Here is a 26,501-nt window from a genome sequence, read left to right on the forward strand (position 1 = left end):
TTAGTCAAAAAAAAAATCGATCTGGGAGGGGAAGATCCTCAGGGTCACACAGCTAGTAAGTGAAAATAGCAAACTTGATCACTGAGAGGAAAACCACTTCTGTGTGTGTGTGTGTGTGTGTGTGTGTGTGTGTGTGTGTAGAAGGAAAAGGAGGGAAGAGGGACAGAGAGAAGGACAGAGAAAGAAGAGAAAGGGAGGGGAAGAGGAAGAGAAAGAGAGACAAGAGGGACAGAAAGAAAAAAGAGGGAAGGAGGAAGGAGAGAGAGGAGGGAGGGAGGGACAGGAAGAAGAAGAGAAAGACAAAGAAAAAAGAGGGAAAGAGGAAGGAGAGAGAGGAAGGGAAGAGAGAAAAGAGGGAGGGAATGAAGGAGGAAAAGAAAGAGAAGAACAAAGACAGATGAACAGAAGAGAAACCAAATTCATCCTTCCTGAAGCTTATACAGGTTTATCTACTGTCATTACTCAATTGCAAGTCAAGCCATCCTAATTGCCCCAGCTCTGCCAACATCTGACTGAGTGACCAGCCTGTCAAACAGGTAATGGCCCCAAACACAGTGGATGATTGAGCTTAGAAGCAAGAGTGTGATAAGCAGGAGTCTAATGAATAATTTTGCTAGGTTTCAATTAATATCACTTTGGTATTTTAGGAGGGCAACCACCAACAGTTCAATAAATGTATTAGTTACTCAGTTGAGAAGAGCCCCAACCGGAGCTGCTGACTACAAAGTAGTCAGGTATGATGTAGACACCTAAGGATAACATGCTTTTTCCCATCTCCATGCCAGCAATTTAAATGCCATTACGGGACTGGTTTTAATCACACAGGGATCCTATACATTTCCTAATTTAATAATGGAACTCCTTGACAACAGATTATTAAATAATTTTGGTTAGTTTGCTTCAGGAATGGTACAGGAAATCTGTTACTTTGGTTTACAGACAGGATCACACTTCTTCAGCTGAAAGGGACCTCAGAGACCATTCAGTCTAAGCCTCTCACTTTACAGAGGAGGAAACTGAGAGCCAGTGAGGTGAAATAATTTGCTTGACAACACATGTAGTAAGCATTAGAGGCAGGATTTGAACCTGGATCCTACGTCTAGGGTTAGATTGCTAGAGTCACTCACCTGACAACAGCTAGCAACTACTGTGATAAGTAGACTGTACTAGGCAGGAAGAGATGTGACCCAGGCTGGCCCCTCACAGAGATTACAGTCTAGAAAAAGAATAATCTACAAAGAGATCACTAAAATACAAAATAATGCATAATAGATGTGTTAGAAAGGTATAAAACAAGGTGCTCTGTGACGTCCTAGGGTCATAGTTGTTTTGTCTTTCTTTTGGCAGTGAGCACGAAAACCATGATAAGTATTATTTGTATAGGGAGGCAGTGGCAAGAACACTGAGTTTGGAGGTAGAAGGCTAGGGATTCAAATCTGGGCACTACCACTCGCCCTCTGTGGGACTTTGGATAAATCACTTAACCCCTTTAGACCTTTGCCTGTTTCTTCTTAATAAAATGAGAGGTTCAGATAAAATGGCCTCCAAGGTCCCTTTCAGCTTTAAATCTATGGTTCCATGATAATATCATTAAGGATTTGTGATTTTGTCAAGGTGAAAAGTTCCCTCATAGGAGGGGGCTCCTCTCCCCCAAAGCACACCAAAAACAGTCAGGGATTTACTGCCTAAGTCACCAAAGTGAAGTGATCTGCCCAGGATCCCACAGGATTTGAAATTCCCAAGCCTGGTTCTTTGTCCCCTTTACCGTACTGCCTGAGCCCTAGACTAGAAATGAAGTTTTCTATAAATCATTAGAAGAGAGTGAGTCTGGGTGCTTAGGGGAGCTTTTTCCTAGCAGACTCCAAGAGAACCCCGATGGCCCAAAGGAGATCAGTGGTCTAAACTATAACCAGAGTGTCACTTTTAGGCACTGCAGTAAATCTGACCCAAATATCATTCCTAGATGAAGGAAATTGACATTCCTTTCATAGAACCCTGAGGCAAAGTTGAACCTACACTGAGTGAACCAACACGTCACTGTGAGAGTCAACTTCTCAATTTGAAATTACTACCACTACTACCACCACCACCAATAACAACAACTACTACTACTATACTACTACCACCACCACCACCACCACCACCAATAACAACAACAACAACTACTACTACTACTACTACTACTACTACTATTACTACTATACTACTACTGCTACTACCACTACCACCACTACCCAACTGGATGACCTTGTACAAATCACTTCACCTCTATGGCCCCTCAGCTACAGAATTCAGGGGTTGGACTACATGACCTCTAAGGTCCTTTCTGGCTCTCAAAGACACGATTCTGTGACTGCCTGGAGCCCTCACTCAGGCTCTGGGCCTTTTTTCTTCTGATCTCCCCTTCCCCCAAGAGCCTGTATGCAATTAAGAGCCAAGAGGAAAGGGCAGAGAGATATTAGTTTTATTTATAGACTAGGATCATCTCTCCTCCTCTTCTTCCTTCTGTCCTCCCCTAATCTCCACCTGCTCAACCTCAGCCTTGATGGACAGAGAGGCACTTACTGCAGGCCCCACAGGTGAAGCAGCTGTCGTGGTAGAGGTTTCCCATTGCTTGGCAGGCTTGATTGGCTCCAAAGACGCCCTTATTGCATTTCACACATGCTCCTGGAAGGGAAAAAGGAAATAAGACACTGTCAGGGAGGGAAATCAAATTGAAGCAGAGTTACAAGACAAGCATGGTCTGACTCTCTTCATCCTTACTGGGCCAACTATTACCAAGTCCAGTTGACTCTTTCTCTGCATCCACTCCCTGCACATTCCCTTCACAGTCACCATGGTCTAGTCCAAATGATCACTACCTGATACCTAGATTATTGCAACAGACTAACTTGTCTTGCTCCCCACCCCTCCCTGCGACCTGGCCAAACTGTTCTTCTCTCTGTTCCTCATAGACAATACACGTTTCCCACCTCCGTGCCTTTGTACTGGCTGACCCTCATGTCAGCAATGCTCCTTACCTCTGCCTCACAGAGTCCGCCTCTTCCTTTACGATGCAACTCAGGCACCATCTTCTACCTGAAGTTTTACCTGATTCCCTCTGCCTGCTAATGCCCTCCATTCAAACCAGCTTGAATTTAATTACTTTGTATAGATTTTTAAATTAGCTATAAATAAATATATATGTACAATCAATCTTCAACATTTGAGCATTTAACTTTCACAACTTCAAGCATTCGTGGGATTTATTAGTAACCTCATTTTCACTTTTGAGTTGGTGACCACACATATTCATGGCTATGTGCAGTAGAGGGGAAAAAAAAAAAGGCAGATGCACAAGTTTATATCCACAAAAAGGGGGAAAGTATTCTTAAAAGTGCTTGTGAATTCACTCTGGGAAGTGCTAAAGTAACTTCTCAAGAGAGTGAGGGAATTGAAAAAAAGGGGAAAGTGGCTAAGTTTGTGGGTAAATGAAATGGTAGTCACCTGAGGCTGAGGGAGGTTCCTACCTTCCTCAGTGCCCATGCTGCTACGCTCCCCAAGAATTCCGGCCTGGGTCACTATGTCCTGCCCCCACTGGCCATGCAGGGGAGCTTGGACAGGGGCCTAGGGATTGATCCCAAGGCACGTGCTTTTCATCAGGGAACAGTTCAACTACTGAGCCAAAAGGGAGGTTAGAGGTGGCAGTTGTCACCCCTTTCCCTATCGGCCTCTGCCCCTCCCCGTCCTGTCTGAGGTTGCCTTTCCTCTCCTCTGTCAGTCCCCTTCATAGTTACTGTGTTAGGAAAACTGCATGTTATCAGAATTAATGTTGGGTTATAAAAAATTATATGCAGAAACGTGCATTTTCAGCAATTTCTAACAGAAGATTATAGTTCTTCGTGGTCAAAGGACCTCTCTCCGCCATTTCCCATAGGTTCAATGTATCAACATTCACTTTTTTGACTTTCATGCCATTTTCTACGAACGTTATACTCATGAAAGTCGTATATGTGTTGTATATGTATTTTTCTCCCCATTAGTATATAAACTCCTTGAGAGCAAGGACTATTTTGTTCTTCGTACTTCTAGCTTCAGCACTGAGAACAGCATCTGGCTCATAGTAGGCACTTAATAATACATACTTTTTGATTGAGTCCAACTCACCACCAGTGTTGTAGACTGTGTCTTTAAGATTAATTAGAAAGGATATATATTAGAGCATACCTTCCTGGGGGATATGAGAATACATCATGATACAGAGTAACTGGAGACATCTTTCCATTTCTTAGTGTTTATCTACAGAGGAAGATAATTCTCCTTGACCTAATGCCGACTGTTTGAACATGTGGGTGCCGAGAGCTCCCAGGCATTTAATGAAGGATTTCCTAGAACTGTATTTCTTCTGGAAATGTCATGGCCCCATCATCTTGTTACTTTAAAATTTACTGAGCTCCAAAACACAATGTTGATGAAGCTGAATGCTCTATCCTCTTCATCCCATAGATTGAAAGCTTGGCTACCTCAGTCATTGAATTGGTTTCCCAGGAGGGGTTTGGGAGATGAGATGAATGGAAGTATATAGATTGGGGGGGTGTTTACTGAGTGACTACTAGGTGCACTGCTGGCTTTATAATGGGTGAAAGATACTCCTATTCTGTACATGTAGAACAAAATTCCATGAAGCTGGTAGAAGGAAGCATGTTACCCTGAATCTACTTTCCTCAAGCTGGAGCAGATAGGGTGCTCCCCATTGCTGTGGTATGGATCAAAGGTACTGTGGTTCCTCTTTGCCTTGAGAATTATGGCATTCAAAGACATCTACAATCAATCAAGGAAATGAGCCAAACCAGAAGAACAGCAATATTGTATAAAGATCAACTGTGAATGACTTAGCTACTCTCAGCAATGCAAGACAACTCCAAAGGACTTATGATGAAAAATGATGTCCATCTCCAGAGAAAGAACTGATGGAGTCCGAATATAGATTGAAGCATACTTTTTAAACTTTCTTTATTTTTTCCCCTTTTTTTGGTCTGTTTTCTTTCACAACATGACTAACATTGAAATATGATTTACTGCACGTGTATAACTATATTACATTGCTTGCCTTCTCAGTGAGAGGGGGAAGGGAGGGAGAGAGAGAGCATTTGGAACTAAAAATTTTTTTAATGACTGTTTAAAATTGTTTACATGTAATTGGGGAAAAAATAAAATATTTTTAGAAAATAAAAAAATACAATCAATTGACAAGCATTTCTCAAGAACCAATTACATGTTAGCCACTGTGTTCAGCACTGGGGATACAAAAACAAATATGACACAATTCCTGTCCTTAGGGTGCTTACATTCTATTGGGGGGGGGAAACAATGTGTACACATAAGTATATACAAAGTATATAAAAGCTCACATATGAGAGGTAGTGTGGAATTAAGGGTAGAGAGCTAGCCTTGGAACCAGGAAGACCTTGGTTCAAATCCCACCTCTGACACATACTGACTGTGTGACCATAGGCGACCTCTCTAGTGCATAAGGAAATTCTCCGAGACTATATTATTACAAAGAAAATATCATTCAAAGAAAGTGTCAATCTGTACTGGGAGAGGGAGTTTCCTCATCCTGGACTTCCTAGTATCAATCAAATCAGGGATCTGGTCTCTATCTCCATACAAAGTAGACTGATGATTTTAGTGAGGAGACAATAAGAGCTGGGAGGTGGAGGGTGGTAGCAGATCAGGAAAGGCTTTCTCTGTACGAAGGCATGCTTAAGCTAAGCTTTGAGGGAAGGTAGGGATTCCAACCTTGTTCAACATACCTTGCCTGCTGAATTTCACCATCTTCCCCTTTACACATCCTCCACTGTAACAAAAATAAACATCTAGCTGGTTGCCCAACTGAACACTCCATCTCTCCCTTACACACATCCACATGAGCCATGCTCCTGTGCTTGGAACTCCTTCCCTCTTCATTTCTGCCTTGCTGAATCTCTTATCTTCCTTCAAGGCTTGGCTCCTAAGCTTCAAGGCTTCCTCCCTTTAAGTCTTCCCATCCCCCTTGCTGAAAATGTTTGTTTCCTCCTCAGAATCCCCAGAGTTCTTTGTCTGCTCTCTCCTTTGCCCCATCCTTCTCTAGCTGATGTTACTCTTATCCCCCCACACACATCACATCCCATGAAGTAGAATATAAGCCACCTGAGGAGACTATTTCCTTTTTCATATTCACATCCCCGACACTTAGGACAATTCCTTGTATACAGAAGGCACTTAATGAATGTTTGCTGAATTGAAATGAGTTCTTTACACTATTCCTGAGCCAAAGAAATACACTCATTTGGGATTTCATGTTTTACTTTAGTATTAGAACAGCCAGGGATGCAAAGCCATTAGAGAATCTTTAGAAATAAACTTTTTAAAGGAATAGAGACATTTTATTGATAGATCTTCTTTTGAGGGCCAGCTTTATGCCTCTGGAAATGCACAGTGCTAACAAGTGGCATCCTTAATGCTGTTAGCCCTGGGAGCATGGGAGTGTGAGGGAATAGGGCATGTTCTAATATGTTACCAAGATAGCAGAAGGTGATCTCAACATAAAGGTGTTTTAAGGTTAATATGAGAGAACGTGTGGCACAGGGCTAGAGAGAAGCCCTCTGAGTCAGAAGGACATGGGTTCAAGTCTTGTCTCTGACATATCCTAGGTGAGTTACCTTGGGTAAGTCCCTTAGCTTTTCAGTTGCCACAGGCAACATTCTAAGAGTGTAAAGTTGGAGATCAGGTGCTGTTTTATGATCTGTGAGATAGAAGAACTAGTGCCCCCAACTCAGTCCTGAACCCCCTCCCCAGAGACACTTCTGTCCTATCTTCCTTAGTCACTCTTTGTCCTGGAGGATGATGATGGTAACTCTGTTTGTAGCTACTAAAATACAGAAAAGACATAATACAGAAAAGACATAAAATTGGAAGAAGAAATTAATGACGAGAGCTAGTTTCTTACTATATCCACCCATTCACCTCCATACACACTCTAACACTATTACTCCCACTATTCAACTATGTAATTCCAAGCTTAATCATTATAGAAATATATTTTACAAATAGGTGAGCAACTGAAGCCAGTCATTTGTCACATGAACAGAGAGTCACTCTTTCCACAAACCCAGATGAGGGACGGTCTTCTTAGATAAACTAATTGACCAAAATAACACAGGGAAGGGATCCAAACACTGAGATAAAAAATGTCAGTCAGCAGCCACTCCTGCCTTATGCTGAGATTGTTCACCAAAAGAGGCATATAAATAAATAATATGAGTCAATTCCACCAGTGTGAAATTGAAATCTGGACTTGCTTTGCTCAAGTTAGTGGGAACAAAATGATATTAAACTCTTCCACCAAAAACACATGGACGTTCCACTGCTATGGACATCTCAGTTTTCGAATAACTTTTCCTTTTGACCCCTATGGTAAGGAGATTTAGGGCTGGAAGGGACACTGGTGAGATCAGTCCAACCCTCTCAATTTGTCAGTAAAGAAACTGAGGCCAACAAATGGGAAAAGGACCCACATGTACAAAAATATTCATAGCAGCTCCCTTTGTGGTAGCAAAGAATTGGAAATTGAGAGGATGCCCATCCATTGGGGAATGGATGAGCAAGTTGTGGTATATGAATGTAATGGAATACTATTGTGCTATAAGAAATGATGAACAGGCTGACTTCAGAAAAACCTGGAAAGACTTGTATGGTCTGATGCTGAGTGAAGTGAGCAGAACCAAGAGGACTTTGTACACAATAACAGCCATGTTATGCAATGACTAACATTGGTAAACTAAACCCTTCTCAGCATTATGAGGATCTAAGACATCTCCAGAGGCCTCGGGATGGAAAATGCTGTCCACATCCAAAGAAAGAACTATGGAAGTCGAGTCGCTATCACTTATTTTTACCTTCTGTTGAGTTTTGTTTCATCTTTCTGATGGTTCCTCCTATTGGTTTTAATTTTTACTTACAACTTCACTAATGTGAAAATACGTTTAATAGGAATGTAAATGTAAAGCCTATTGTGTGCCATCTTGGTGGTGGGAGGAAGGGGGAGAAAAATTTTCAGCTCAAAAGCATATGGAAGTGATTGTTGATAAATCAAAATGAATTAATAAAACTTAAAAAAAAGAAAAAAAGAAACTGAGGCCATAAAAGTTAAGTGATTTGCATGGTCACACAAATAGCAAATGGCAGAACTGGGACTCGAACCCACATCCTCTGACTCAAATCCTTTGGACAAGTCACTTCCATGGGCCTCAGTTTACTTCTCTAGTAAAAATGAGGGGGTTGAACTACATGGCCATTGAGATTCCTTCTAGCTCTAGACAATCCTACAAGGACCACAGATCCACCACATTACTCATTTAGGCCTAAATTCTCATGATGCTTACCTCAATTTTATCTCCATAATTTAGACTTTCCTCTGATGGACCTACCACAAGCTTCTTCCTACCAGACTGCTGTTCCTTTCAAGCCTCTCCCTGACCTCATGTTCCCTGCATGAACCATCTATATAATGTTCTAGCACTTTCTCCACCATCCTGACTATACACTATGGTTAGAATAATGTTTATAATAGCACTGGGGAGGGGAGAGATGATGATGATAATAATAATAATAATAACAACTTACAGTATACTTTAAGGTTTGCGAAATGCTTTTATCTATCTCATTCTAGCCTCACAACAACCCTGTGAGGAAAATGTTAACAATATCCCCATTTTACAGATGAGAAAACTGAAGAAACACAGATATCTATTAGCTGTGTGACCAACAGTGACTTACCCAAGGTCATAAAGCTAATAAGTGTCTAAGTTTCTTCATATGTAAAATTGGAGAGGTAGGAGAATATAGGCAAGTCATTTCACCTCTCCAGGTCTCAATTTTCTCATCTGTAAAATAAGATGAGGTGGGAATTAGAGTTCCAAGGTCTCTTATAGTTTCTAGATTGCATGACTTTAGGATAGTAACAGTATTTGTGCTTAGCTACACAGTCCCAAATGCTAAGCAGAGGGCTAGGCACCCTTTGGGGATTTAAATATCCACAGGTGAGTATAGATTCAGTAGTAAGAAATGTTCGGAGTGGGGGTGGGGGGAAATCCCCAAACTGCTTTCTCTCCATTATTTAGATTTTACTCTGGTGTAGCTAGAGGCAGCTAAGTGGTACAGTGAGCAGAGCACTGGACCCAGAGTCAGGAAGACCTGAGTTCAAATCCAGCCTCAAACACTTGCTAGCTATATGACCTTGTGCAAATCATTTAACCTTGTTTGCCTCAGTCCTCTCATCTGTAAAATGAGCTAGAAAAGGAAATGGCAAATCACTCTAGTATCTTTGCCAAGAAAACCCAAAATGGGGCCATGAAGAGTGAGACACAACTGAAACAACTGAACAAAACCTGATGTACCTGGACTGAGGAAGACCTAACGTATGAATCTGACCTTTGACATTAGCTGTATGATCTTGGATGGGTCACTTAACCTCATTGCCTCTGTTTTGCTAGGTGTAAAATGGGGATGATAATACCTGCAGTACCTACCTCACAACGCTCTGTGAAAGTCAAATGAGATAAAGTGCTTTGCCAATTTTAAAAGTTCATAGGTTAGTTATTAGCATTATTACTGCCTGTCATTAAAACACAGATCCACACAATGCCTCGGAAAAATCTAAGATTCTGGTTCCCTATCCTATAAAAAGACATGGTTTTACTATGAAGGCTGGTAAAGAACTAGGGTGAGAAGATTTGAGAGGGACTTGAGGGTGCTGAGACCAAGAAGCTCTAGGATCGAAGAAGACCTAGGTTCAAATTCTGACTCTACTACTTTAGACAAGTCACTCACCTTTGGTCATCCGTTTCTTGCTCTCTAAAATGAAGGGGTTAGACCAGCCAAATGGCCCTACAAGCATCAGCTCTAGGTCTAAGAATACCTTGGTTCAAACCCCGGCTCTGTCACTTACTATGTGATTCTGGGCTAGTCAGAGTAGGAGTAGGGGGTATTGGATTCCATGATCCCTGACTCTAAATCTATGATCTCATTATCTATTTGAGAAACTGAGCGGTTTAGAGAGACAAAAGAGAGAGGAGCTTCTTGGCAATGCAATGAAAAAGGCAAAAAAAGGACCTCAGCTCTTATCCGTTATACCTGTGGGGTGCCTCAGACACCAGGGGTACTTCTGGGGCAGGTAACACTTGGACAGGGTTTGCCTGTTTTCCTGACAACAACAATGGCCACACCATGAGAAAACTGCTAACACTATTAGTCTAAGAGGCAGCTGGACTGTGTAATGGATAGAGCACCAGGCCTGGAGTCAGGAAGACCAGAGTTCAAATCTGGCCTAAGGTACTTACCAGCTGTGTGACTCTGAGCATATCATTTAACCCTGTTTTCCTCAGTTTCCTCATCTGTAAAATGAGCTAGAGAAGGAAATGGCGAACCACTCTAGTATCTGGGTCGTGAAGAGCAGGAAATGACTAAAGAACAATAACAACTAAATAAACAACAAAAATAGTCTAAGAATGAGCCGGGGGTTTGGGGAGGAGCAGCTCATCCTTTTTTCATCCCTCCCCTGCCAGGTAATTGCCATCCTCTCCTTCCCAGCAAGGCTGGGAGACATTGTATGGGGACAAGGTATAATTCTACCTAGAAGCACTATCCCACTGCCTCCGCCAGTGAGAGGTTGTCTGGGAGAGCCGGTGGGTCTGCCGTCAACAGCAAATATAGACCCTAGCTGAATCCCTGATTGCAATTCTGGGAGCCCCAAGCGAGGCAATGTGGTCCCCCACCCCCTCCCCTCATTCTGGGATTGTTCTATCATTAATGGCCTCAACATCAGCCATAGGAATGAATGAAGGAATGAGTGTGTGTGTGTGTGTGTGTGTGAGAGACAGAGACAGAAATAGAGAGAAAGAGATACAGCAAGAGAGACACAAAGAAAGCACAGCCATTTCGCTGCCTACCCTCTTTTCTCTAACCTAGAAGAAAGCCCTCAAGAAAGAAAGACAACAGAAGTTCACAGAAAACCAAATAAAATGTGGCTGAGAGCTCACTGGTAAACCCTGGGCTGTAAAACTTGTTTACATTCATATAACATTTTACAGGTACAAAGGGTGATTATTCACCTTATCTCATTAACTGAGAAGTTAGAATAATCCTCTGCCTCCATCAGAGGCACTCCTAGGCTCAAGAATATGTGTAGATTTCAAAAATTAAAAATAAAAAGATTGATATTCACAAAATTGCTGGGAAGGAAGGATTGGCTCGTTTGCATGATCTAAAGCCAGATTGGGGCACAGTGGAAAGAAGTCTGGATTTAGAGTCTGAGGATCTGGATTCTAATTCTGGCTCTGCCTCTTACTACCTGTGCACCCTTGGGCAGATGATCATACCTCTCTGGGCCTCAGTTTCCTCATCTGTAAACATAGGGAGTGGGAGAAATTAATAGAATAGATGACCTCAGAGGTATCATCCAATAGGCAAGTACCTAGAATTTCCCCAAGGACTTGGACAGGAGGCTCCTTCCTTCTCCTCCCACCCAATCTAAAAGATGAAGTGGAAGCACAGAGTGGACTATGATTATCTAAGCTAGCCAGCGATGAATCTGAGGCAGAAACCCAGGCCTCTGTCTCCCAACTGGGGCTTCAAAAGACTCCCAGAATCAGGACATGGTTTCAGTTGGGGACCTCAGTTTTCCTCCTATTAATTTTTTATTTTCAAATGTTTTAATGATGTTTTAAAAAAAGACCATTGTCACACACACACACACACACACACACAAACACACACACACACACAAATAAATCTTTGTCATTGCCTTTGCAATGATATAAAGTTCAGCCGAACCAATCAGCCCATTGGTCATGTCTGAAAATGCATGACTCTTTCTGTCCCATAGCTACCACTTCTCTGGTGGGAGACCAGGGGCATGCTTCACTTCACTGTCAGTCCTTGGACTCATGTCACAATTGGTTGCTGCACGGAGCAGAGTTCTAATGCCTTTGACATTACTATGGTCATTATATAGATTGCTCTGCTGGTTCTGTGTATACGTCTTCCAAGGCCTCAGATTTCCCTTTGAAAACCCAACCAAGGACCTCACTGAACAAGTGTGTTCCGTCTTTGGGCAAGAGCCACTCAACTCATTAAGCGTCCCCCAAGTATCGCCTCTGAGTAGGGTTCAGCACCATGAACAGTGCCAGATCTTTCCCTCCCTGGGGCAAAATGTAAATCCACAGCCCCTTCTGCCTCAGGGGGTCAGGAAGACTTGGCCACAAGTCCTCCCAACACATGCTAGATGCAACTTCTCAGAGGCCCAGGCAGCTCTCTAAGACGAAAAATTGCAGAACAGTTGCTGACTTGCATTTGGTAGAATGAGTTTCTAGGTCAGCTAGGTGGTGCAGCGGATAGAACACTGGACCTGGAATCAGGAAGACCTGAGTTCAGATCTGACCTCCGACACCTCTTAGCCATGTGGCCCTGCGCAAGTCACTTCACCCTGTTGGCCTCAGTTCCTCAACTGCAACATGAGCTGGAGAAGGAAATGGCAAACCACTCCAGTACCTCTGCCAAGAAAACTCCAAATGGGGTCATGAAGAGTCGGACATGATTGAAATGACTGAATAGCAAGGGTAAGTTTCTATACTAGAAGTCACCTAAACCAGTAGAATCACAGCTCCAATTAAAAAGCAAATATTACACTGAAGTCCTACTCAGATGCCCCACGGTCTTGGAGATAACCAGGATTCTCCAAGGTCATACCAGGGGAGTACAAGAGCTGACAGCTGGAAAGGCTTCAGGTACAGGCCCTGTGACTGACAAGGCGATAAGGGGCCTTTCAGAGCCCTGTCTGGCAGTTCTTTCAGCTCTGCTGTAAAAACATGGTGGGCACTCAGGGTCACAAGATCACAGAGCTGCAACTAGAAAGGCCTGTGGAGGTCGATCTAGGCCTGTCCCCTCATTTGACAGATGAAGAAACTGAGTCTAAGGGGTTAAGCGGTTTGCCAAAGATTTCAACAGGTAATGTCAGAAGTTTGATTTGAACCTAGGTCCTCTGACCTCTTCAGGGAGTCAACATCCTCCCGTGTTGTGCAACGGTTTGATCAAAAAGGAGAATTCTGGCAAGCAACTGAATGTTGCCCATCCCAATCTTCCACTCCTGCACTAACCCCAGATGAGCTTTCTGTGGGTCACATGGGCCTCATACAGTCTGGAGGGATGGTTATTTTTGGCCACCTCTTCCCACTTCCTGTCTCATGACTGTCTCCCTAGCCTCAGGTGAGGGCCACTGACTACACTGGATAATTGAGTCTCTTGGCAATCTTTCTAGACCCAGAGAAAAGGAAATAGGAATGACTAACTTGATGGGGAGAGCGTGGAAATGAGGGATATGGCATAAGGCCAGAATAGGGGCACTGGGAAAGGCTTGAGACACTGACAACATCCTGGCACTCCAATGGATAAAATCAGTGACAAACTGAATAAGTTTGGGTTTTTTTTTCCTTTTCAGCATTCAAGATCAAGTCCATGGGATTATACTGTTTGGCCTCCTTCTGGACATCTGATATCCAAAAGGAGAAGCCAAATTGAACTCTTTGTAAGAGGTCTTGGAAAGATCTTAGTGAAACTGGATGCAGAAATGGGCCCACTATGGCTTGGCACCAAGGGACATTCTTCCTCCACGCCCTAACCCTGTTTGTCCACAATGCTAAAAATAACACGAACAGGAAAGGACTTAGCAAAAATGCTTATTCCTTATGATGCTGGGCACCTGACCAATGCAAACAGGGAGAAAAACTATCATCTGCCATTCCCTCCCATCATGCCCTTGGAGAAAAGCTTGACCTCATATGCTGCCCCTCCCACTTCTATTCTCTTCGCCTCATGCCCTAATTTTTTTAAATTACATTAACGAAATTGAACTTCATGCAATCATAATGGCCATGCTTGATCCCAAAGATCAGCTGAGAAAATGCACCTCCCTTCTCGCTTTCACCGCAGAGATAGAGGGACTACAGGCATGGAATCTTGGATATAATTCAGACAGCATTGTTTGGGGTGGTTTTGCTTGAATTGCCTTCTCTCTCTCTCTCCCTCTCTCTCTCTCTCTCTCTCTCTCTCTCTCTCTCTCTCTCTCTCTCTCTCTCTCTCTCTCTCTGTCTCTCTCTCTCTCTCTGTTACAAGGGATGGCTCATTGGGTAGTGAAAAAGAGAAAATTCAGAAATGAATGCAATATGAAAATAAAAAGTGCTAATTCTTTAAAAATCACATAAAAATAAGTTATATGTTATCAATATCTTTTGTTTTTTACATTCCAATCATTTCTGGATATACCTCTAACATATCTCCAACCCAGTGTGTCTTCCCTTGTAGCAAAGAAAAACGGTTAATAACATATCCAGTTTTCTGCAACCACGATCTAGTACTTCTCCAAGAAAAGGAGAGCAGTACATTTCCTTATCTATTCTCCAGGGGGACCAAGATTCAACATTACAATCAGACAGTGTTGCGCTATGTTCTAGTCTTTGTTTCCATTATTGTAGCCACTATGTATATCTTCTTGGTTTTATTGACTTCACTATGCATCAGTTCATACAATTCTTCCCATGTTTCTCTGAAATTTTCACATTCACTGTTTCTTACAGCACAAATTCCATTACATTCTTATGCCACAATTTGTTCAGGCATTCCCCTATAGATGGGCACTTACTTGTTTCTAATTCTTTGCTAACACCAAAAGTGTTATTTTAAACATTTTGCTCTAAAAATGGGGCCTTTCCTTTTCTCTCTGACTTCCTTGGGATATATACCTAGCAGTGGGATCTCTGATTTAAAGGGTTTAAAAAAACCCAACAAATGTTTAAAGTAGTTTTTACCTCATGCCTGAGCCACAAAGGAAGTTTTTGAGGTCATTTGCCTTATGCGGTAACAATACCCATCTGCTTTCATCATTCCAAATACCCAGTTTAAACAAATACTTATGATTAGATTATAAGATTAAAACTAAAAAGCACCTTAGTGATCATCTAGTCTAATCCCATTTTACAGGGGAGGAAACTGAGGCACAGAAAGACGTGACTTACCCCAAGTCACCCGGATAGTAGCTAGCAAGTGGCAGAGTTAAGATGTTAACATAGACATGGATTGAATCCAGCGAAAAGCACCACCACTTCATGAAGGCTGAAATGGAAGTTCCTTGTATAAGCATTTCATAACCTATGTAACCCAATGGTGTGTGGGCACTGAATTCTTGGGGTTTGCCTGAAATTCCAAGGAAAGACTCTGTAGCCAGCATCCTTCAAAACCTTCCAGGCAATCTTACATCCCCATACCATCTATTAAAACCACAACGGTTTCATTTTTTCTTTGTATTCCCACGGCCCGGCATATAGTAGGTGTTTAATAATGTTTGCTGGTTTAGAGAAAGCTTCGGAGGGGTAGATTTAACATCTGTGTAAGGAAATGAATGGCACTGGGCTGCCCTGGGAATTAGTGAGGAACCCACTTCCTCCTTCCTGGAACTCAGGAACTGGATGACATATATTGGCAGGTGTGTCCTATACTGGCAGGTGTATCAAATTCAAATAGAAAGAGAGAAGCAAAGCCATACATAAGGATCTGTTTGGCCTACATACTAACTTAAAAAAACCACATGTTGACATAATCTATGTTCTATTGCATTTTTATTTTTTCTGTTAAATCGTTTCCAATTACATTTTAACCTGGTCAGTGCTGCAATGGGGAGGGAAGGCAGCGTGTTTGACATCTCTGGCGTAGCAGAGATTCTTAGGTATGAGTTAACTCTGAGGCCTCTTCCTACTTGAGCGATCCAGTGATTGTGATTCTTAATAATAAAATAAAAGAATATTTTACATACCACAACGATCATCTTTTTGAAAAGTCTGTTTTGGGCCCTGGGGTGAAACTATACTTAAAAATTTAGCTATGTTCCAGACTTGGAACGGACCTTAGACATCACTGGGACATGGGTCTTAGAGCTGAAGCCCTTAGAGATAGTAAAGTTCAATCCTTTCATTTTACAGATGAAGAAACTGAGTCCCAGAGAGATCAATTGACTTTCCTGTGACTATACTGGTAGTCCGTGGCAGTGCTCAGAATCAAATCTACCTCCTTTCAGTAAATGTGTCTCTGGGCAGCTACATGGCACAGTGGTTAGAGTTCCTGCCTTGGAGTCAGGAGGATCTGAGTTCAAATCCAGCCTCAGACACTTGACATTTACTAGCTGTGTGACTCTGGGCAAGTCACTTAACCCCATTGCCTAGCAAAAATAAATAAATAAATAATAATGATGGTGATATCGAATATCTATTCCACACAAATAATTGAAAGTGGGTTGCATTGCCAACAATCAAAATAAATAAATAAATAAATGTGTCTCTGAAAGTTCAAAAAGACAAAGAGCCTGGTCCCTTTTGTAAATCAGGAGTAAATTCAGAGAGGGAAGACTATAGGGATGAGCAAAGAAAACTACTTGAGGACAGTTGAACATTAGAATGCCTGAGCAACAGGGAGAGAGGCATGTTTCTCTAATAAAAAAGACAAGTTAAGACCTAGAAACCAAACGTCCACATGATTCCCCCAGACCATTCAAGACTCTCTCGGATTCACTAAGGCACCTGATGTCATCAGCTCATCCAAGCTGGCAGCGTTCTGCCTTGGGAGGAAATAAGCAACCTTAAAAAAGGCTGGCCTTGCAAAAACCAAACCTAAGAGGTTACATCACATGTCTACATCCCCACAAACTTTATTCTGTGTGTGTGTTTGTGTGTGTGTGTGTGTGTGTGTGTGTGTGTGTGTGTGTGTGTGTGTGTGTGTGTTGTGTGTATAAAGCAATCTGGCAGAAGGTAATTTTTTAAAAAATAACTATAAAAGGTAAACCTGAGAGGTGGTCTATGTGAGGACAAATGGTCAATTATTTTCCTAGCTAGAGTTTCAAATACACTGAGGATACAGATGACACTCTCCACAACTGCAGATAGTGGGAGAGACTGGCTAACCTTTACCTAATGGCCCAGTCTTAGGTTAGCAGACTTAATAGCACTCTACCTTTTAAGAAGGCTCAAATTTAATTTGTTTTTCCAGCAATGTTTTGCCCAAAATAAACCCATGCCTGGAACCAGTAACAACTTAGCATCTCTTCTTTCCATCCTGGCAGTCTGAAAAGTTATCTGCTTTGAGTTTTTTAAAGTATATTCTTCTGTAACAAGAGGCCCCTTTTGGGGGTGGGAGAGGGTAGACGAAAGGGTGAGGTATGGACAGCTTTTCATTTCTACATCTGGCAAAGGAAAAAAAAAACTTTCTGGCAGAATAGAAGGGTTCCAGAATGAAGGAAGACTGGAGATGTTGAAGAAAGAGAGTTAGCACGCACCAGGCTGTAAACTTCAGAGAAAAAAAATGTTCCTGATTACCTGATTTTAATTGCCTTGACGCAGGAAGGCTGGCTTCAATTTGCTTAATCACAGTAAAAATTTACAATCAAAAGAACTTTAGATTTCAAGTAATGGAGTTTGGGTTTTTTTGTTGTGGTTGTTGTTTTTAGCATACAAACAGCTTCTGGGGGAAGGTCTTTCTGGGACTCTCAGAATCTCAGAACTCAAAAAAATCTTAGCGTTTAGAAGAATCTCTCATCCGATGAGAGCCCATTGTAAGTGTCTAATCAATGACTGTCGATGGATGGAGAGGGCACCACCATCCTCCCAGTCCCTCAGGCTCCCAACCTAGCAGCCATCCTGGATTCCACACTCTCTCATCCTACCCCATACCCCCCATATCCAAGCAGTTGCCAAGGTCGGTAAATTTCACCTTTACATCTCTTGAATACGCCCCTTCCTCTCCTTTGACACTGCTCCCAGTCTAATGCAGATCTAATGCATCTCATGCCTAGATTACCATAATAATAGCGGTGCTGGCTCCGTGTATCTCTCCCCACTTGACTTTACCCTCTACTCAGCAAAATGATTTTCCTAAAGTTCAGATCTGACCCTACTCAATAAACTGTAGTGCAGGATATGGAACCTGCAGTCTTGAGGCCACACGTGGCCTTCTGGGTCCTTGAATGCAGCCTTTTGGCTGAGTCCAAGTTTTACAGAACAAATCCTTTTATTAAGGGGATCTGTTCTGTGAAGTTTGGATTCAAAGAGCTGCACTTGAGGACCTAGAGGGCCACGTGTGGCCTCAGGCCACAGGTTCCCCACTCCCGCATCTAGTGGCTTCCTATTGCCTCCAGGATCAAATACAAAATGCTCTGTTTGGCATTCAAAGCCCTTCATAAGATGATTCCCTCCTACCTTTCCTGTTTTCTTACACCTTACTCCCTGACACATCAGCCTCTTGGCTCTTCCACAAACAAGACACTCCACCTCTCCGCTCCAGGCATTTTCTCTGGCTGTTTCCATGCCCAGAACATTATCCCTCCTCAACTCTGTCTACTTGGATTCCCTGACTTCCTTTAAGTCCCAACTAAAATCCTATCTTTTGTAAGAAGTCTTTCCTAGCCCCTCTTCATTCCAGTGCCTTCCCTCTGTTAATCATTTATTTATCCTGTATATAGCTTGCTTTGTATACATTTGTTTGCTTACTGTCTCCCTCATTAGACTGTAAGCTCCTTGAGGCCAGGGACTTTTTGCTTCTTTTTGTATCCCTTGCACTTAGCACAATGCCTGGCACATAGTAGGTGCTTTAACAAAGTTGCTTGATTGCCAACCTTAAACTGCCATCTTAAAGCCCTTTACTGTTACTATCATGTAGACCATACATCTCTATCTTGTCCATGGGGTTTTGAGAAGAGATTTTCTGGGAGGAATGTCATAGAGGTACAGAGAATTAGTCCACTAAGCGTATCAAAAAGGCAAATGAGACAACTCCGATAGGGTTTTGTCACAGCAAAACACTGTTGGCTTCTCTCTGAGATCACACAGTGCTCACAAACCACCTGATTCCTGGCTCATTCTAAAATGGTGCCAGAGGTCAATGCCAAGCTTACTCATTTACAGAGCGTAAATAACAGCTGCCTTAAAGTTTGCAGTGCACCTTATCCACACGTAGGCAGCTACTTGGCACAGGGGATAGAGTACCAAGATTGGAGTCAGAAAGATCTGAGTTCAAAAATCCAGCCTCAGACACTTCCTAGCCATGTGACCCTGGGCAAGTCACTTGTCTCGATTTTTTCTTCTGTAAAGGAAATGAACATTTATTAAGTGCTTACTACGTGTCTGGCACTGCACTACAAATAGAGTAACAAGTGTCAACCTCCCAGGGTTGTTATGAGGATAAAATGAGATAATATTGGTAAAGGGCTTTGTTAAAGTGCTATATAAATGCTATTACTGTTATTATTAGATCATCTCCTTCGAGCTTTATGCAACTCAGTAAAGCAGGAATAATTGTCTCCATTTTACATATAAGGAAACTGAGGCTCAGATAGTTTAAGTGACGTCCTTATGGTCACATAGCTAGTAAGCATGAGAGCCAGGATTTGAATCCAAGTCTTCCTTATTTCAAGTCCAACACACCATCCATTAGAATTGTCCCTATTTTAGAAATCCATTTCTCTCCTTGCTTTGAAAATCAAAATAATATAAATTTGTTTCTATTCTTCTGTACTTTGAGGCAACATAGTATAGTGAGTCAAGTACAAACTTTGGAGTTTGAGGACCCAGGTTCAAATCCTGCCTCCCATTACCTATGGGACCTTGGGCAAGTGACTTCACCTCCCCTGGGCCTCAGTCATCTCATCTGTCAAATGAGGGGGCTGGAGCAGATTGTGTCTTCCAGTTTTCAACCTATGATCCCGTGTTCTCTCTCGCTATCCAGAATTTTTCAAAGTTTACTAACAATAGCTCAGTAAGCGCATCTCTGCAATTCACCTCAGCTAAGAAAAAAGAACCTCATTCCCACTTTCACAATGGAGGTCAACTCTCCCTTTAAAAGTCCAGCCTGTCCAGATCGAAGATCACTGTTCTCCATGAAGAAGCTGAAAGAAAACTAAGAGTTGAGTCCTTCTCCTTTTTCTTTGTCCTCCACCCCAAGAGTGTGACCATCTGCTTCCTTCTTTGATGTTCCAGACAAAGGTTTTAAAAAACACCCTCTTTGTCACGGGGAGGATTTTTTGCAAACTTCAGCTCATTCTGAGCTGAAGCCTTCCCGACACTTCCAGCTCAGCTACCACTCTTTTCTATTCATCCTTGCTTGTGGACCCCACCTCCTTCTTTTGTCCATGTCCTGTTCCACCCTAGCTCCAAGAGTTCTCTGGATCCTCTGTGGCCACAATGATTTCTTTGATCTCTGTCCTGTCTTCATGGGATTATTTGAGACTGGATAGTTAGAATTTCTTTCTTTTTTTAACCATCTCACACACTCTTAAATCATATTCCTTTTTTGAGCATCTGAGAGAGGATCACACCAAATGGGGAAATCTGCTTTCCTAAAGGCTAGGGAACATGTCTGACTATGCCCAGAGTGCTCCTTCTTCCACCACTACCAACTCTCAGATAACACAGTTATTTCCTAGGGTTCCTGTCACTTCCACTTTGCCAAGCAGTTTGAAAAAAATTATTATATTTTAATAGAGAGGAAATTACTAGTTACCAAATGGGGAGTCATTTCTGAATCAGCTCTCTGGGTACAGTCAGAACACTGACCAGTTAGAGGAAAGATCAAAATCAATACAGAACTGGAAGAATGAATAAAATGAGAAGATAGAGTGTGCCATTGAGGCAATTCCAGCCTGACCTATTCCAACAAGCTGCTACAATTAAAAAAAGAGGGGAAATAGATAAGAAGACAGATGTCAACACAAACTACCACTACAGGAAAGTCTGTTAAAATGGAGAATTCAGAGAAAAAAAACATAATGAGAATTTAAGTCTGAAACGGAACCCATTATCTTTCCCCTAAAATATTTTCTTCTTCAACACTTATTGCCGCCTAGAGGCTTCATAATAACATTTGTCTATGAGTCCCTGGGAGCAAGGACTGATTTTTGCCTTTCTTTGTATGTCCTGAACTTCACACATTGCCCAACACATAGTAAGTGCTTAATAAATGACTGACTGACAACTCTGGTGACACAGTGGATAGAGTACTGTGGCTGGAGTCGGGAAGACTTGAGTTCAAATCCAGCCTCAGACACTTACTAGCTATATGACCCTGGGCAAGTCACTTAACCTCTGTCCGCCTCAGTTTCCCAACTGTAAAATGGAGATAATAATAGCACCTACCTCATGGGTGAGGACCAAATGAAATATTTGTAAATGCTTAGCAGATTACCTGACACATAGTAAACACTTAATAAGTGCTTGCTTGCTTTTTTTCTTCCTTCTTTCCTTCTTTCTTTCCCTTCCTCCTTTCTTCCTTCTTTCCTTTCTTCCCTCCTTCCTTCCTTCTTTCCTTCCTTCTTTCTTTCCCTTCCTCCCTTCTTCCTTCTTTCCTTTCTTCCCTCCTTCTTTCCTTCTTTCCTTCCTTCTTTCTTTCCCTTCCTCCCTTCTCCCTTCTTTTCTTTCTTCCCTCCTTCCTTCTTTTCTTCCTTCTCTTTTTCTAGAACAGCATCCCAGTCATTCAGGTTTGCAATCTCCATGTTATCCTTGAGTTCTCACTCTCGTTTACCCCATTTGTCCAAATCAGTTGCCAGATCTCATCATTTCTACCTCCACAACACCTTTCATATTCAACCTCCCATCTCTCCACTCACACGGCCACCTCTCTTGTTTAGGCCCTGGACAATTACCATGGCCTTCTTCTTGGTCTCCCTGCCTCAAATCTCTTCCTATTCTTCCTTTAAGTTTCCATGATGATTTTCCTAAAGCATAGCCCTGACCCTGTCAATCCTGCCCCCATCCTTACCTAAACTCCCATGGCTCCCTATTACCTCTACATCAAATATAAAATCCTCTGGCATTTAAAGGTTTTTATAACCTCAAGGCTGTGACTAAGAGGTGGGAAACTAAGAGTGCAGAATGTAGCATATGTTCTTAGACGTGGCACATGTTCTTAGATATGCTTGCTTTGTCAGTCAACCAGCTTTGTCAGTCAGCCGGGTTAAGCTGTTTTTCTTTGTTACAAGGAAGGACTCAAAAGACCGTGGGTGAGTATATTGGGAAATGACTGTGATAATCAAAAGGCATGAATTTAAAGTGGTGGGTGGAGAGAAAGATCATCGAACAGATATACAACAGAGTACTACATGAGCTCCAAAGGGCAAAGGTTACTAATGACGGGCAGAATCAGGAAAGGCTCCAGGGAAAGGCTTGAATCCAAGTTGGGCTTTAAAGGACAAAGGAGCAAAGTGGCAAAGATGTTAAAAGACGGAGGTGGTATGGTAAGAAAAGATCCTTAGTTCACTGTAGAGGAAGCTGTGAATTAGTCCAGTGGTTATGGAAACAGTTTTGAATTATGCAAGAAAAAATTACTAAATTGTTTACAAACTTTGACTCAATGATCTCATTACTGGGTTTATAATCCAAAGAAGCTAATGGAAGTGAGAAAAGGCCCAAATGTATGACAGTATTCATAGGAGCAATATGTGTAACAAAAAGTCAGAAATCAAATGCCCAACAACTAGGAATGGCCAAACAAACTCTGGTACAGAAATATAATGGGATACTATCGTGTCATAAGGAATGATGGATATGAAGAATTCCGAGAAAGATAGGTAGACTTGTATGAACTAATGCACAGGGAAGAAAGCAATGTCCCAAGAATTATATGCATAATGACCACAAGAAGTAAATGAAAATACCGTTTAAAGGCACCAAAACTCTGGTCAAGGACAATGAACAATGTTAGTTCCAAATTACTAAGGATAAAGCATACTTTCCCCCCAATAACTACTGAAGTGGTGACTATCTTTTCACCTTGTTAAGTGGTTTTGCTTAACCACTGATCTCCAGTGGTTAATAAAGATACTGAATATATAAAGAAACTGAAGCATTCACAGGTTGGGTATCTTGCTCTGGTCATACAGCTAGCAAGGTCATACAGCTAGTAAGTGTGAGAGCCAAGATTTGAGGCTGGCTCTTCCTGATTCCAAGTCAAGCACTCTATGCATTGGACTCTGTTTTAGAAGTTCATTTTTCTCTTTATTTTGTTTTCTGAATGCATTTTATGGGACAGTCTGAGTGTTTGCTGGGAAGTTTTGCCATGTCAAACAAAATATATTTATTTACAAATCAAATAAAGCATGGCTAGTCATATAGGCATTTCAGGTAGATACAAAGGCATAGGGAGGAAAGTACACAGTTAGAAATTTGAAAGATTTAAAAATTATGATCAGCACAATAAGCAACCATGAGTCCAGGTGTGATGGTAAAGAATGCTACCCACTTTGACTTCCTAATCAAGAGGTGATAGAGTCAAGGTGCAGAATGAGACATATACTGTTCCGAAATGGGAATTTGTCTTACTTGACAATGCATATTTGTTATAAGTGTCTTTTTTTCCCTTTTCTTCCCCAGTGGGAGTGGTGGAGAGGTAGACAGGGGAGAAAAATTAATTTTTATTAGTTTTTAGGAAACACAATAATTCAGTTTGGTTTGAACATAGATTGTGTGGAGAACAATAATATAAGTCGAATTTAACAGATTACAGAGGTCTAGAATACTTACAGGTACATACTTATACTTTATTCCATAGGCAATATACATCCTTTATACACACTTATACTTTATTCCTTGGGCAATATACATATTTTATACATACTTATACTTTATTCCATGGGCAATAGAGAGGTAATGAAAATTTTTGATCCAAAGAATAACATGGATAAATCTAGATTCTGAGCCAGGAAGACTTAGGTTCAAATCCTGGCTCTGCCATTTCCCATCTCTGGGTCTTTGGACACATCACCACTAGACTTCTTCAAATCTCAGCTTCTTTATATGTAAATTGGGAATAATAATACTTATGCTCTCGATTTTATGGGATTGCTATGAGAAAGGTATTTTATAAACCTTAAAGCATTATAGAAATACTATGTTTCTTATGCATCAAGGGCAAAAACTGGATTCTCAGCTCGTCAACTTTACATCTGCTGCTCTGCCTGGTTTTCATCTCTATGGCACAAGATGCCAACGTGTTGGGCACCCCTAGATGGCTCCTTGCCCCTACTTTCCTGCTTCCTTTTGTGTGTTGTGTTCCCCTATTTGTTCAGTCATTCCAGTCATGTCCAACTGGAGTTTTCTTAGCAAAGATACTGGAGTAGTTTGCCATTTCTTTCTCCAGCTCATTTTACAGATGAGGAAACTGGGGCAAACAAGGTTCAGTGACTTGCCCAGGGTCATATAGCTGAAGGCAAAGACTATCTTTCTTCTTATTAATTGTGTCCCTAGCACTTAGTACTGTGCCTGGCACATAGTAGGCACTTAATAAATGTTTATTAGTTTGGATCGGAGAAATGTCAGAACACTAATCCATTCTGTTAGGAGGAGGGTTAATTAATTCCTGAATTTTCCCCACAGCTGGAAAAAAGGCTAATTTTAGCTGCTTCCTAAAATATGTATCCATTGAGAGTCAATTAGGTGCATATGAGAAGCAACAGAAGAAATTGGACATTTTCAGATTTCTAAACAGATGAATCTTTCTTCCCTTCTCTTCTGGCATCAGATTAAGTCACCCACTTAATTAAATGCACTGTTCTCTGACAAGAGTGTGGAAAGATGCCCCAGGAGCCAGGCACCCAGCATTCTATTCCAAGTTCAACCAGCAACAAGGCATGATCTAGTCGGTTAAAAAAAAAATGATCGCGCAAACATTTCTCCCCAAGAGAAGAAAAGAACAACAACTGAGAAGCAGACTTCCAGCTGAAGGAAGAACTGGAGGGGATGGGACAGGGCAATTAAAGCAAAGAGGTTCCACCCCCAGCTTTCTGTGAAACATCTGACGGAGACCCTGCTCTTCCCATTCCCCAGAAAGAAATGAAAAGTTGCTCATCAGTTTCCAAATAACTGAAAATGGGAGATGTTTAAAGATCCACCTGGGGAACTTCAAAGAGCAGGAAGTATTTTGGTAAGGTCTAGACTTTATCCATTTGGAGAACTCTCAATGCAGATACAAATGCCCTCTACTGCTGCCACACACTTGGTGACTCTCTCGGAACTTAAGAGTCTTAGGAGTCACATGGGGCACTTGAGAGGTTAAGTGACTTGGTTACAGCACTACCTCTCAGAGGCTGAATCCAGCTTTTCAAGTCTTCAAGACTAATACAGTATCAATTTGGGGGGTATCAGATAAACATGAGCCATAGAACCATGCGTTTGGAGGTGAGAGGACATCGTGCTAACTTGTTATCATGCCTAGAACAGTCCCTTTACTTTCTTAAGCTTCAAATATCTCTTCCCTGTTTTTTTTTTGGGGGGGGAGGATATCTGGATTTCCCTAGTGTAAGACATTTCTAATGAAAAAAACTCCATCTAGCAAAAGAGCAGCTGTCCTTCAACTTGGAGTCTTGAAAGCTATTTAGGTTGCTGAGAGGTAAATGACTTGTCTAGGATTATAGAGCCCCAGTGCTTAAACCCAGGTCTTCCTGACTTTGCTTTTTTTTTTTTTCCAGCTACCATGCCAAATTGTGGGTAGCTAGATGGTGCAGTGGATAGAGCACTGGGAAGACTCATCTTCATGAGTTCAAATCTAGCCTCAGACACTTACTAGCTGTATGACCCTGGGCAAGTCACTGAACCTTGTTTGCCCCAGTTTCCTCATCTGTAAAATGAGCTGGAGAAAGAAATGGCAAACTACTCTAGTATCTTTGCTAAGAAAACTCCAGTTGGACATGACTGGAATGATTGAACAACAACAAAAACAATGCCAAATTGCCTCTCATGTTAGGGTAAGACCTGCAATTTCTACCTGATAGGCACATTATGAGTGTCAGATAATATATGTCAGATGTAGTGTATACCTCAACGTCCTACATAATAAACAATGCAAAGCACCAGGGATACAAAGAGAGGCAAAAATAGTCCCTGCCTACAAGGAATTCACATTTTAATAGGTGAGACAACACGCCACCAAATATGTATGAATATAAATGCAAGATAATCTCAGATGGAAAGAACTGGCAGGGGAAAAGGGAGAGAAAGGCCTTTCGAGGAAAGTGCGATTTGAAGGAAGCCCTTCCATTTTACTATGAGGAAGCCCTAGCCTGGAAAAGTGAGGTGAGGGAGTTCCTGGGATCCTAGTTACCAAAGCCAGTACCTTCTCCAGGTCACTGGGCTGCCTCCCTACAAGGGTAGGAAAAGGTGAGTAAGACATTAGGTTATTCACCAGTTCTACAGTATTTCTTGAACAAATCAAGGACCATTCAAGACATTCAGGACGAATATCACACTATTTCCCCCCTAGGACTGTGACTTTCACAGGATCATAGCTTTGGAGCTGGAAGGCCCCTGTGAGGTCATCTAGTCAAACTCCCCATTGTATAGGTGAGGAAACCGAGGCAAGAGACATGAAGCAATCTGGCCAAGACCACACGGGTAGTTCAA

General features: G+C 41.9%; 1 protein-coding gene across 1 annotated transcript in view; it reads right to left on the bottom strand.

The window, feature by feature from the left end:
- The window catches only part of LIMD1 (LIM domain containing 1), an 83,137-nt gene that overhangs the window by 39,211 nt on the left and 17,425 nt on the right, over window positions 1-26,501 (bottom strand). Inside the window, 1 exon segment of the mRNA XM_020987330.2 lies at window positions 2,566-2,667. Within this exon segment, the coding sequence (XP_020842989.2) occupies window positions 2,566-2,667 (102 nt within the window).

This window comes from Phascolarctos cinereus, unplaced genomic scaffold, assembly GCF_003287225.1.
Source record: "Phascolarctos cinereus isolate Bilbo 61053 unplaced genomic scaffold, phaCin_HiC Scaffold_1;HRSCAF=81, whole genome shotgun sequence".
NCBI classification, from domain to species: Eukaryota; Metazoa; Chordata; class Mammalia; order Diprotodontia; family Phascolarctidae; genus Phascolarctos; species Phascolarctos cinereus.